The 13,281-nt window shown below is 48.2% G+C and overlaps 1 protein-coding gene and 1 pseudogene across 12 annotated transcripts in view; both read right to left on the bottom strand.

Moving 5' to 3' along the window:
• Positions 1–1,394: 1,394 nt before the first annotated feature.
• Parp6 (poly (ADP-ribose) polymerase family, member 6) overlaps positions 1,395–13,281 on the bottom strand; it is a 36,797-nt gene continuing 24,910 nt past the window's right edge. For 10 of the 12 annotated variants that reach the window (XM_013518938.1, XM_013518939.1, XM_005393612.1 and 7 more), the window contains 4 exons: positions 2,699–2,778; positions 2,296–2,359; positions 2,071–2,155; positions 1,395–1,765 (listed from right to left, as the gene is read on the bottom strand). In XM_013518938.1, the coding sequence (XP_013374392.1) occupies positions 1,663–1,765; positions 2,071–2,155; positions 2,296–2,359; positions 2,699–2,778 (332 nt within the window). In that variant the 3' untranslated portion in view covers positions 1,395–1,662. Of the gene's footprint in view, positions 1,766–2,070; positions 2,156–2,295; positions 2,360–2,698; positions 2,779–10,200; positions 10,329–13,281 lie in introns of those variants that run through there. The other 2 variants (XR_001235873.1, XM_013518943.1) reach the window with 2 other exon arrangements.
• Positions 7,481–10,031, bottom strand: LOC102029922 (annotated as a pseudogene).

Genomic DNA, 13,281 nt, shown 5'->3' with positions numbered 1-13,281 from the left:
CACTTTTTGTTTTACTTCTGCATAAACACTGATCTCATATCCCTGGTTACTTTAACATTGAAAGGTGTTTTCTCTCAGCAGCTGTGTGACTAAATGTTAAGAATATGCCAAAAACTTCAAAACAAATGACATTTTTCTAAAAAAAAAAAAAAAAAGAATACTACTTCTGTGTTACAGCAGTCAGGAACTAGAACGGAGTAAGCTACCTAGGTAAAGATTTGTCTAGCAAAGAAAATGAAATACAATAGTCTAGGACAGACTTTGTAAGTCAAGGCCTGTGAAAGAATTAAAAACCTGTAAAAGCTCTGTGTGTGTGTGTGTGTGTGTGTGTGTGTGTGTGTGTGTGTGTGTACATTTGTGCCCAGGACTAGGGAACTGAACTCAAGGCCTCCACACTGATACAGCCCCTATCTGTCTCTATCTAGCTAGCTAGCTTCCTGTCTATCTGTCTGTCTATCTATCTATCTATCTATCTATCTATCTTAGGCAGGGTCTCGTAATGTAGTTCAGGTTGGCCTTGGACTTGCTGTGTAGCCCAGGCTGGTCTTAAACCCTCAGTGATCCTTCTGCCTTACCTTCCCAAGTGCTAGGATTACATGTGCCACCACACCCAGACTCTTTTTAATTTTTTTAAGACAAGTTTTCATTAACTTGCTAAATTGCCCAGGCTTGACTTGGACTCACTATGTAGCCCAGGCTGGCCTCAAGGTCAGTGATCCTCCTGCTTCAGCCTCCCAGAGTATTGAGATCACATGTGGGTGCCACTATGTCGAGTAAAACATTGGCCTTTAAAAATGTTTTAGTTGAGCCAGGCGTGGTGGCGCATGCCTGTAAACCCAGCATTCAGGAGGCTGAGGCAGGAGGATTAGTGTGAGTTCAAGGCTAGCTTAGGCTACACAGTGAGACTCTGTCTCAAAATACTAAAAAAAGAGAAGAAACGAAAAAAGATTCCACTTGCAAACCTTCTGCTGGCCTTTCCTTAAAGACTTCCCATTAGATATCAACCCAGCTTCCTGTACCTGCCAGCTCCCCCTCATCTCATGAATCCCCAAGAAACAGCCGGGGAAGGACAGTCGGGGCCCAGCCTGAGCTACAGAGCCAGAGTGACCGCTAAGGCTTTGTACAGAAGGCAGTCAGCTCAGAGGACAGGAAATCCAAGCTGCCCTGGCCTTAGGCCCTTTTAAATCTCCAGTTATCCTCTGCTTCATGTGCATAATTGTAAGATTCCCTTCTGCACCCCACACACTGTTCTGATGAAGTGCCGGCAGCTCTGTGGAACACACCACCAGACAGGCTCTGCTTTGCCGCGCAGAGCCCCGACTCTCCCCACCCTATGCCCTCGGGGGCCTGGGACTAGGTGCTGGGCCAAGGCCAGTCAGACCACAGTGATCATATCCAGTCCACAGCACCTTCCAGTTTATTGTTTTATTTACAAACAGGGTGAAGTCAACTGGGCAGATCGGGGGTTGGAGTCAGTCTGGGCCGTCCACCATGGAGAGGCTCCTGGGTCAGTCTCCACCATGAAAGCCGCCTCTTCTAGCCTCTTCCTGCTCCTTGGTATTGGCCCGATTCCTCCAGGGCAGTCTCACCTGTTGCTCCTGAGCCCTTTGATGAGGGCAGATGGATCCTGGGGAACATCGTGGTTCGAGGGCTGGGGCCCCCTCAGTTTGTGTAAACCTGAGTTCCGATCACACGCATGATTTCCTTCTGTATCTTGGGGTCCTGAGTATTAATGTTGGCATCGCCCACCTGACCATCCTCATATCTGTCGGAGACCAAGCCAGTGTGAGCGTGAAAGGGAGAACAAGAGCAGAAAAATGTCAACCAGTGGCACTCTATTGCGAGGCACGGCCATCCCACTCTGAAAGTCAAAGCTCTTTCTTACTACTGAGGATTCAACTTACTTGGTCTCCTCTGCACAGCCCACCCCCATCCTCCAAGGTGCAAGTTCTACGGTCAGCTCCACTCGAGCAGCAAGGGACAAGGCTCGGATCACAGACAGCACTTCCCAGTAGTCACAGCACGACAGCACCCCTCACTCAAGCGAGCCCAGGGCCCGCCCCGACTTACACAAAGAAGAACCGTGTGCAGACGTGGTCGGATACAGGGCACACCCAGATGTTCCCGTGCTTCTGGAGGTCCTTGGATGTGATCACTAGACGCAAGTCACAGACAAAAGCCTGAGACACAGGAATCCAGGCAGGTGGAGAAGACACAGCACTCTGAACTCAGCCTTGGCTGGATCCTAGCGGGAGGCTGGGACCCAAACCAGCACGGACTGGCTGCGCTACCTACCTTCACAGAGTGCTATACAGTTGAGATTGCGACTCTGCAGGAACCTGGACTGAATGGATCGGGTCTGAAAGAGGAGGGGCAGAGCAGACACAGGCAGGAAGTTAGAGCTTTGCTCACGGCAGCTTGCGAGCTGGTGATGATCGGGTGTGGGTCCTCGATGTCCAGAGTTGCGGGCCTCCCTCCACAAGTTTGCTTTCCTGGTCAGTGTGGATGGGCCCAGTTTCCAACTTTATCCGAACCTGCCCTCTGCTTTCATACTTGTGACAAAGACCAAAGGCCTCTGAAGTGTGCTCCATTTGGACACGCCCGCTTCCTTTCCCGCAGCCCCACGCCTCCCACCCGTCTCTGCAGCCTGAGGCAGCCCAGGAAGAAGGCTCCGCAGAGCAGGGCCAGTCCCTAGTACCTGGGGGATGGTGTTCATCCTGTTGTACCGCTGGACCAGCTCATCCTTGGAGGGCATCCTGTGCTGTCCTTTTCCCATTCCTGTCACAGAACGACAAGCTTGGGTCAGTCCTCCGTACTTTGGTCGTGTAGTTACACAGACACTCAGCAGTACAACGGTGAATTCCAAGAACAAGCCAGCTGCCCTCACTACACTTAGTCTAGTGGAGATTACAGGCGATGGACAAGAAACCGCAGCACACTATGGGAGGGGTGTGATGGGGAGACCACAGAGCACAGTGTGAGCGCGGAGGGCCACCAGCCAGCCGAGGGGTCTGAAGAGGCTGAGAGGCACAGGCTGCGGGCGTCAGCCAGGGGACAGCCGGGGGAGCCTGGAGGCAGGATAAGGTCACGTGGCGTAGTCTGTACACAGTACAGCGAATGGCAGCAAAGCGGCCAGAAATGATGTGGAAGGGGCGAGGTAGGATCAGACCCAGAGGCCCCGCAGGCCGCGCTAAGGCAACCAGAACTTGTCCTGAGGACAGAGGGAAGCAACGGGCTGCGTGGCTGAAGGGTTCTAAGGTGGGGGCGTAAGGAGCGACGGGAGCCGCGAACATGAGGCCCGCGGTGTCTGTCCCACGGCAGTGCAGCGAGTCAGACATGCTCCAGCACTGCGGTTACCTTCCAACTGGTGAGGGGCGAGGCGGATGCAGAGCACCCACGTGACGACGAATTCTCCACAGGGAAACGCGGTGGCCACTGCCCCGCAGATCCCACCTCCTCAGAAAGCCACCCCACACCGGGCAGAGCAGGGCCGGTGCCCTGGGCTTTCCACGTTACCTAAAATCACAAGGCCTACGCCACCCTTACCCGACACGGAAGAGTCCTTGTCTGTAACATTTACGGATGAGATGCAGAATTTTCTTATTTAGACGTGAAACAGGGCCTGTGTGTCCCCGTGACCTGAGGACAGGACTTCAGTCCCTTAGCTTTATGACGGGCCCAGTCTTATCTGAGCAGGACTGTGTGACCGACAGGGAGAAGAGGAAAAGGATGCTGTCGCTGCAGGCATGAGCAGGGCTCCCAGCTCACACTTCTGCCCTGGACTTTGCGTACCGCCAGCTCCACTCTGTTTTGGTCCTGGTTCTGGGAAGTTACGGGGGAGAGGCAGGGCTGACCGCCGCACTGACAGTCTACTGATCAGGCTGTCACTCACCGTGACTCCACCGAGCCTCACGACAGACACGGCCTGAACAAAACTTAGGACAACGAGACCTTCTCAGTTTGAACTGGCAATTTCTTCCCCACACAGAGCAGACACCAGTTGTTTCTGCCTTCTCCTTGTCCTCAACGAAGATCTAGCCAGGCACAGTGATCCCAGCACTCCCAGCACTCCTAGCACTCAGGAGGCTGAGGCAAGAGGATCGCTGTCCATTCAAGGCCAGCCTCAACTGCACAGTGAGACACTGTCTCAAAAAAACCAAACAAACAAAATAAAACAAAAAAAAAATCTGCTCTGCCTCAAAGAATGTGACCGGCTTAGCCTAAATATTCCATGACAAGGTTCTAAAAAAAATCCCTACACAGGCTTATTGCAGAAGAGGCCAACAGGAAAACAAGAAAGAATAACCTGGCTGAAGCAAGAGGACTGTAAGTTTGAGGTCAGCCTCGGCTATACAGTGAGACCCTGTCTCAAAAATCAAAACCAAAACCAATCTGGTATTCTTCCTTACTTTGCACTACTAAGCTATACCCTCAGGTGCCCCCAACTACTGATTTTTAACTTTGAGACAAGGTTTCCTTAGGTTGCTAAATTGCTCAGGCTGGCATTGAGCTTGTGATCCTCCTGCCTCAGCCTGCCAGAGTACTGGGATTGTAAGTGTGGCAGCACACCCTGCTGAACAGCCTGGTTTCCACAGTGGGCTGTAGAGATAGCCATTATGATGTAACCCGCATCTTGTCCCACCCCAGGCCTGTTACACTATCCTATCTGCTGACCCAGTGGTCTTTCCTCATCCTGATGCAGACCCTGGTAACTCAGTGGCTAGAATCATTTCTGGAAACACTGTGCCCACAGCATGCACTTAGCAGAAGTCCCTGAGCAGAATTAAGCAGACAGCACATACGAACTGCCTTCTCACTGTCCCGCATCCCAACCCGCACACCATGGCCAAGCTGCCGCTGGCTCTGTCAGTCACCAGACACCCCCCGAGTATACTGACCCTCACTCCCAGGAGGCACCCAACATTAACAGGCTACAAGTAGCCTCAGGAAGAAACAACAGAAAACCACAACAGAACAGGCTGGAAGGGAACGCACACGACAACTGATCAAGAGCCACAGAAACTACGGTACGGGGGTGTTGTGCACACTTTCTACCCAGGGTCGTAGAGAGATTTTCAGGTACCAGTATCTGCAAGGACTGCGGAGATCCACTCATTCAAGCAAAGGCTCCCCTGTCAATCCAATACAGTGGTAAGGACACTGGCCTAGAAGTGAGGAGATGTGGACCTGGCCCCAGCTCTGTTCTCCATAGCTATGTCACCAAGATAGAGCCATTTAACTTCTCTGTGTATGAGGCTGCTTATCTTCAAAGTAATAAGGAATTGGACCAGATGATCAAAAACTCCAGTGGTAAAATCCTATGACAATCTGGATAATCATCACCCTCGCAGAGGGGAGAAGGACACTGTCACAGTGTCTTATGTAATCGGTAAAGTGTCGAGCAAAGACAAGAAGTCCACAGAGATCCCTGACTCCGTGTGGCAACTCACGTATTCAGGCCCGAAGTGGTAAACAGCACCAGTGGGAGAGAAGGGCAGGCAGAGGTGGAAACGGTACGGACACAACTGTGGGCAGCAAGATTCAGGGGAATCTCACTGCGTCACTCGGGAAGGAATAAGAGCTTAGTCGGAGGGATGCTTTGGCTGGGAAAAGATAAAAACTGAGGACTCTAGACAAAGAAGCCAGAAAGACCTCACTCCTACCCCAACTTTGGATCTCATTCACACAGAGTGAGACGCACCCGCATACCCAGTGTGTACAAGCCAGCATTTGCCCTGTGTGGTTAATCATAACCATTATTTTATGGCACATTGGTCCTTTTTAAAATTTTTTCTCTTTGATTCACAAATTTTACTTATACAAAAGTATCATCACATTAATATAGAAATAATTTTTACAACATTTAAAGTAATAAGGACCAGGGATATAGCTCAGTGGCATAAGCGCCTGCCTGGCAAGCATAAGGTCCCGAGTTCAATTCCCCGTACCCAAAAAAAGAGGAATGTTTTCCAACATTTAAAATCATAGTTTAAGCCAGGTGTGGTGGCACACATCTGTAATCCCAGCACCGAGGCAGAAGGATCATTGTGAGTTTGAGACCAGCCTGGGCTATAAAGTGAGTTCAAGGCCAGCCTGAACTGCATAGTGACACCTTGTCTCACAAAGACCATAAATCAATCAATCAATCAGTCAGTCATAGCTTAATTTTCATTGTAGCAATTATAGTTTGTAGTACATTCTACAACTGCTTAAATATTGATACAGAATGTCTAAAGTGATACTTTAAAAATTACATATTTTGGAGAAATAGCATTCTATACCTTAACTACTTTTTTATGCAATTAGATGGTTGCTATTTGAGCTTCATTATTATAGTTCTTTAAGGATACCAATGAGTGCCTAATTATCTGTTCTTCAGGAAAATTCTACAAGAATTAGGTTAGATTATAGGACTATTTTTATGACTCTTGAACTCTGCCATTATGAGTTCTAACAGCGTCTTCATGCCAGGTGTGGTGGCACAGGCCTGTAACCCTAGCACTTGGGAGACTGAGGCAGGAGGAGCACTGTGAGTTTGAGGCCAGCCTGGGCTATAAAGAGAGCTCAAGGCCAGCCTGAACTGCATAGCGCGATCCTATCTCAAAAAGGCAAATAAATAAATAAAAGTGTTTTCATGTTTTACAAACACCTGGTGACTACCAATTTTAGTACATCCTTGGCAGCTTTGAATATTTCATTTTTCATGACTGTACAGGTATAAAATTTTGCTTCATTATGTTGTTGTTTTTTTTTTTTGGTTTTGGTTTTCCTCCGGTACCGGGAACCGAACTCACGACCTTGCGCTTGCCAGGCAGGTGCTTTACCGCTGAGCTAAATCCCCAGCCCCTTCATTATGATCATATGGATTTTTAAAGCGACATTTGGGCACTAAAGTACTAACATGATTAGCAGTATTTTCAGGGACTGGGGCTACAGCTCAGTGGTCCTTACCAAACATGCAAGAGGTCCTAAGTTCAATCCCTAAGACAGCCAAAAAAAAAAAAAAAAGTATGATTTTAAGTAGCTTTTATCTTCACATAGATGGAAACCTTCTCTCATGTGTTTTCATTACATTTTGCTTCACTCCAACGCATCAGATGCTGTGCTAGGTGCAGGAGGTCTCATGTTCTCAATCTGTCCTCTGCCACTCACCACTGTCACATTTGGAGTTCACAGATTCGTCCACCCAGCGCATCCCTTACCTTCATGTCTCCAAGGCTGCTCTGTCAACCTCTCCCCTGGCATTTCTAGCATGACACGGTTGCACCTGAGATCCTCAGGAGTAATTTTTTTTTTTTTTTGAGACAGGCTCTCCCTATGCAGTTCAGGCTGGCTTTGAGTTCACTTTGTAGCCCAGGCTGGCCTTGAACTCACAATGATCCTCCAGCCTCAGCCTCCTGAGTGCTGAGATTACAGCCATGCTGCCACCACGCCCAGCGAGGGGTAACTTTCTTTTTTTTTGTTTTTTTTCCGGGACCAGGAATCGAACTCATGTCCTTGCGCTTGCCAGGCAGGCGCTGTGCCACTGAGCTAAATCCCCAGCCCCGGGGTAACTTTCTTGATGCTCAAAACCTGAGTTCTTGTTTCATCTTCCTTAGAATAACTTACATTGTCACCAATGGCTATGTCAACAGTGACATCATCATGCTTTTTTCCACCCATGGTCCACCAAACCTCATCGTGAGTCTTCAATAAAGCTAAAACAGAGCTTTTAGGTGCAGGGGTGAGTAGCTCCTCTCCTGGTTCTTTCTCATAGATAACATGATCACTGGGGAAATAACTCTTGGGGGGCGGGGCATCTTCTAGAGAGCCTATTATCTTTACACTCACACTCCTGGTGAGGTGAAAGATGAGTCCGTTTTGGGGATAGGTAACAATGCATGTGTAATTTCCATTCTCTGAAGTCAAAGTAATGAAAAAGGTCAAGTTCATGCCATCATGGCAGTACATTATGAAAATGTTTATTAAATAACAACCCATATACCAAGGGACGTTTGGTTTGACAGTGGCAGGAGAAGATCCATCCGCATTTGGACAAGGGATCTGAACGCCACCTTCCACATACAATTTCTCCACCGTGAGTTTCATGGGGGATATGAAGCAGCTGTCTTTCTGAATAACCTCCAGGGGGAATGCAACTTTGCTACCACACTTAGTGTTCCTTACATGCAGGTCTAGTTGCCGTGTCACTGGGGAGGGTGGGCTGGAACTAGAGCACATCTTTCTCCTAATGCGTTCACAGGGAGGCGGAAGTTAACTGGCTCCTCAAGGTCCAATACCAAGTCAGAGTAAGGCCTGCTGAATGGGCTGGGCTGGCATTAAACTTCAGGAAGTGGTCAAAGAGTGGGCACTTGATTCAAGCTGGTTCATCTTCAAATACTTGGATTTGTCTCATGGTATGGAGCCCCCAGTCATTGCAGCGTTCCCTGTCTAGGTAGGAGAGAGGACTCCCAGTTCTCTAAGTTCTCCTGCTTTTGGGACAAGCCCTTCCCTGGTCAACAGGAATACAATACGAGCTGCATGTGTAATTTCAGACACTCAGCTGCACACCGAGGCATTACTTTGCAGGATCCCAGAGCAGAGACTCAGGACACACCATAAAATTCCCATCCTTTCCAAGGAAGCCAATCTGGGGCAGCTGGTGAGGTGCAGCTGAAGCAGTGGGATGGGCGGAGGGTCACCGGGCTGCTTTTCTCCATGGCCCTGGCCAAAGCATGCCCCGGGGCCCTGGACGCAGGCCGTCTCACCCCTACAAGCCTCTTACTTCCCCCGTACTTTTTCTCCCTTGGGGTATCCTCCCCAGCACTGCGCCTGGTCTCTTTTAATAAGACAATAAAGACATGCAAAATAATCCAAGAACTAAGGCTCCAAGAGACTTCAGTTGACAGCTAACTGCTATCCTGAAATCTTTGGCCTCACACATGCTAGGCAAATGCTCTACCAGCAAGGCCTACCATCAGGCTAGGGTTACTATTCCTTTAAGTGCTTTTTATTTATTTTTTAAATTTTTTGTCTTTTTGAGACAAGGTCTTGTTATGCAGTCCAGGCTGGCCTTGAGCTCACTTCATGGCCCAGGCTGGCCTCGAACTTGCAATGATCCTCCTGACTCGGCCTACCGAGTGCTGGGATTACAGGCGTGTGCCACCACGCCCAGTGTTACCACGCTTCTTACACCCATCCCCCCACTGTAGTGCACACAAACACCTAGGGAGTGTTTAACTGTGTTTACTCAACAACATAAAAAGCATCACACAGTACTTAGCCTTCTAGGGCTTGCCTTCTGTCCTCAATATATTACTAGAATTTCCCGCGCTGCTGGAAGTCACAAATGTCATCCACTTTCACTGCTGAACAACAGGCTATCGCGAGACCACATCAACTGCATTCACCCATCGCTCTGGTGATGGGCACCGGAGCTGCTTCCAAGACGCGCTGCCGCAAACAGTCTGCTGCACACACGCCTACACACGGCTTGGGCTGTGCTCATGCAGGAACCAAGGTGCTGGCTCACAGGGTAAAACTCTCCAGCTTCGGGAGATAATATCCAGTGGCTTCCCAAAATCACTGTGCCACTCTTATCTCCATAGGCATGACAAGAAATCCTGATGATTTACAACTCAGTAACTCATTCTGGTCTTGATTTTATTTCCCTATAAATACAGGTTGAGCAGCTTTTCATGTTTTATGGGTCATCTCTTCAGGAAAATACTTGGATTCAGTTTGCTTATTTTTCCCATAGGCCATCTTTTTTTTTTTCCTTTTTTGGTACTGGGAATCAAACTCACGACCTCCAACTTGCTAGGCAGGCGCTTGTGCCACTGAGCTATACCCCCAGCCCTAGGCTGTCTTTGTCTTACTAATTTATAAGAGTTTTTGGCACCTGGCCACACAGGCGCCTGGGGAGGCAGGCAGGGCACAGGCACCCGCTCCAGGAGGCCGCGCGGCTGGGGAGTGTGGGCCCTTTGGGGCCCAGTGCACCCGGCCGTGCAGGCACCTGGAAAGGCAGGCAGCAGGCGCCTGGGAAGCAGCATGGAGACGTGCACCGGCCCTTGAGCCAGCCGCCACTGCGCAGTCAAGAAACACCACGCCACAGAGAAGCACTGACACAATAGGCCCACCCGGAGACGTGCGTGAACCATCCTGACATGGAGAAACCTCTGGGAAAACATGCCACATGGCGGGTCGCTCTTGGCCCTGCCCTTGAGAGCCAGAAAGGTCCGGAGTCAGCGGAGGAGCAGCTGATGAACAAGGACTCGGAGAACACGAGAGTACCGATGCCCAATGACTCAGAGGTTGAGGTGACTGGTGACACAGGAGCCATTCGGGAGCTGGAAACCAGGAGGACCTTGAGCAATACCTGGGGAGACACCCTGAGGCCATTCTCCCCCTAACTGTGCAGGCTGCAGTGGAGGAGCAAATGGGGCTCTGGAGAGGTCTGCACTAAGACTTCACAGATTATGTAGGTGCCCAATATTCAGATTCTGAAGAACCACCTTCATGGAGAAGGTACTTGTCTAGGTTACCTGCCTGGGACACTTTGCACCTGATGGTGCTGAGACTGACCAGTGGGCCAAAGACTTCATCCACATGTTCCTGCTGCCTGTGTAGATGGTTGGGGAGAGGACACTAAGTGGTTGCAGGGTCCCAATGCACTGGGAGGCTGGAGAGAACACCCCTCTGCTTTCTTAGACAAGAGGCACTGATAAAGCATACCTCCCTGGATCCCAGTTCAGTAGAGGGACAAACTATTTTTAAAGGTAAGTTTATTACTCAGTCAGCCCCAAATAGTAGAAAAAAGCTACAAAAAAATGGCTTTTGCCCCAGATAGCTCACTTGAGATGTTAGTAAGAATTGCCTCCTCAGTATTTTATAGCTGTGAGGAGGCGGCGGCCAAGGAGAGAAAAAAAAAAAGAGAACGAGAAAAAACAGCTGCCTTTGTTGTAGCGCTAAGAAAAACAGACCCTAAGTCTGATTCTCGGGGCCCCAAGAACTCGCTGACTACATTCATCTGCTACCGCTGTCAAAAGCCAGACCACCTCAAGAGGGACAGCCCTAAGAAGCCCCCTGGGCCATGCCCTGACTGTAAAGGTGACCACTAGAGGTCAGACTGCCCTCTGAAGCGAAGGTCCCAGAGCTCACTCAGATCCCTCCTACCAGTTAGTCTAACAGGAATGAGTGGGCCCAGAGCATCTCTGCCTTCTCCCTCTGGTCAGACTGTCATCTTCAAGGAGGAACCCCACAAAATCATTACTATAGAGGAAAAAGTGAACAGCCTATTACTGGACACTGGTGCTAATCTCTCGGTCCTTCTTTTGAATCCCGGCCTTCCTTCTACCCTTCACACCTCAGTGAAAGGAGTCACTGATGAGGAGGTGATCCACTATTTTTCACAACCCTTAGGCTGTAACTACTTGTTAGATCTTTCTTGCATATCTTTGTTTTCCTGAGAAACCACTTTGCAGATACCAACATGTGTTACAGCAGCCATTGATAATTTCCTACCAATCTGTCCATAACTCTGTAATGTTTTTATTGTTCCTATGCTATTTCGTAAATCGATGTATGTCTATTACTAGGTGTCTTCAACAACAACCACTGAGAATAGTCAATGATTATTTGATTGATGACTCATGTATAGCTCTATTTGTTTTCCCTAGAAACCACTTTGAAGAAACCAAAGTATAGTACAACAACCATTGATAATTTCCTAACACTTCTGTCTGTAACTCACTATTATTTGTCTATTTGTTTTCCTGAGAAACTATCTTGAAAATACCAATAGGTAAAATAACAACCATTGATATTACCCTACCACTTTGTCTCAGTACTCTGGTTTCTCTTCAAATCGCATACATCTTTTGCCTGTTACTACCACTTTGTAATTCAGTAAATCCCCCTATTACTATGTTATCCTTCTTTTACTTTTCTAAATAAATAAATTAATTAATTTTTTAAAAGAATTTTTAAAATACATAGAAGTTCTTAGTTTATTTATTTATTTTTGTTTTTTGTTTTTGTTTTTTGAGACAGGGTCTCGCTATGCAGTTCAGGCTGGCATTGAGCTCACTTTGTAGCCCAGGCTGGTCTTGAACTTGCAATGATCCTTTTGCCTCAGCCTCCCCAGTGCTGGGATTACAGGCGTGTGCCACCACGCCTGGCTGAAGTTCTTAGTTTTAATAAAGTTACACTGCTCTTTAATAATTTGTACTGTATTTCTATTTTTTTCTATCCTCTGGAATTTTATATGAAATTACAATATTTGTTCCTTGAAAGCTCAGCTTATACTCACGTATAAGCTGGGCGTGGTGGCACAAGCCTGTAATCCCAGCACTCAGGAGGCTGAGGCAGGAGGATCGTTGTGAGTTTGAGACCAGCCTGGGATACAAAGTGAGCTCAAGGCCAGCCTGAACTGCACAGCGAGACCCCATCTCAAAAAAGACCAAAAAAAAAAAGACTCACTTATAAAACTAACTAGGTGCGGGGCTGGGGATTTAGCTCAGCGGCAAAAGCGCCTGCCTGGCAAGCGCAAAGTCGTGAGTTCAGTTCTCGGTACCGGAGAAAAACCAAAAAAAAAAAAAAAAACTAACTAGGTGCTAGCTGGGCATGTGGGCACATACCTGTAATCTCAGCACTCAGGAGGCTGATGAAGGAGGATCGCTGTGAATTCGAGTTCAGTACAGGCTACACAGTGAGTTGAAGGCCAGCCTGCATTACATAGCAAGACCTAGTCTCCAAAAACATACATAAATAAGTAAATTTTAAAAACTAACTAACTGGGTGCCAATGCTATAGCCCAGAAATACAATGCTTACCCAGCAGGCTCAAGGATCTAGATTCAATTATCAGGACCAGCTGTTAAAATGAAGATCAGGAAAGTTGGCTGTGGTGGCACAGGCCTGCAATCCCAGCACTCAGGAGGCAGAGACAGGAGGATTGTTGTTCAAGGCCAGCCTGGGCTACAGAGTGAGTTCAAAGCCACTCTGAACTACATACCAAGACCCTATCTCAAAAAACAAAACAAAAACCCCACACCTATCTGGGCTCCGTTTTGGGAGTTTTTTGTTTGGAGACACAGTCTTGCTTTGTAGTTCAGGCTGGCTTTGAATTCACTCTGTAGCCCAGGCTGGCCCTGAACTCACAGCGATCCTCCTGCCTCAGCCTCCAGAATGCTGAGTTTACAGGTGTGTCCACAACATCCAGTTTTTTGTTTATTTTTTTGTGGAAATTCTTAAGCTATTTCAATTTCTTCTATAGTTGAAGGCCATTCAGGGTTTTAACTTC

Source organism: Chinchilla lanigera, unplaced genomic scaffold, assembly GCF_000276665.1.
Source record: "Chinchilla lanigera isolate Chin_1 unplaced genomic scaffold, ChiLan1.0 scaffold00049, whole genome shotgun sequence".
In the NCBI taxonomy this organism is placed as follows: domain Eukaryota; kingdom Metazoa; phylum Chordata; class Mammalia; order Rodentia; family Chinchillidae; genus Chinchilla; species Chinchilla lanigera.
The sequence above is the reverse complement of the archived record's forward strand: the minus strand, read 5'-3'. Positions and strand labels throughout refer to the sequence as shown.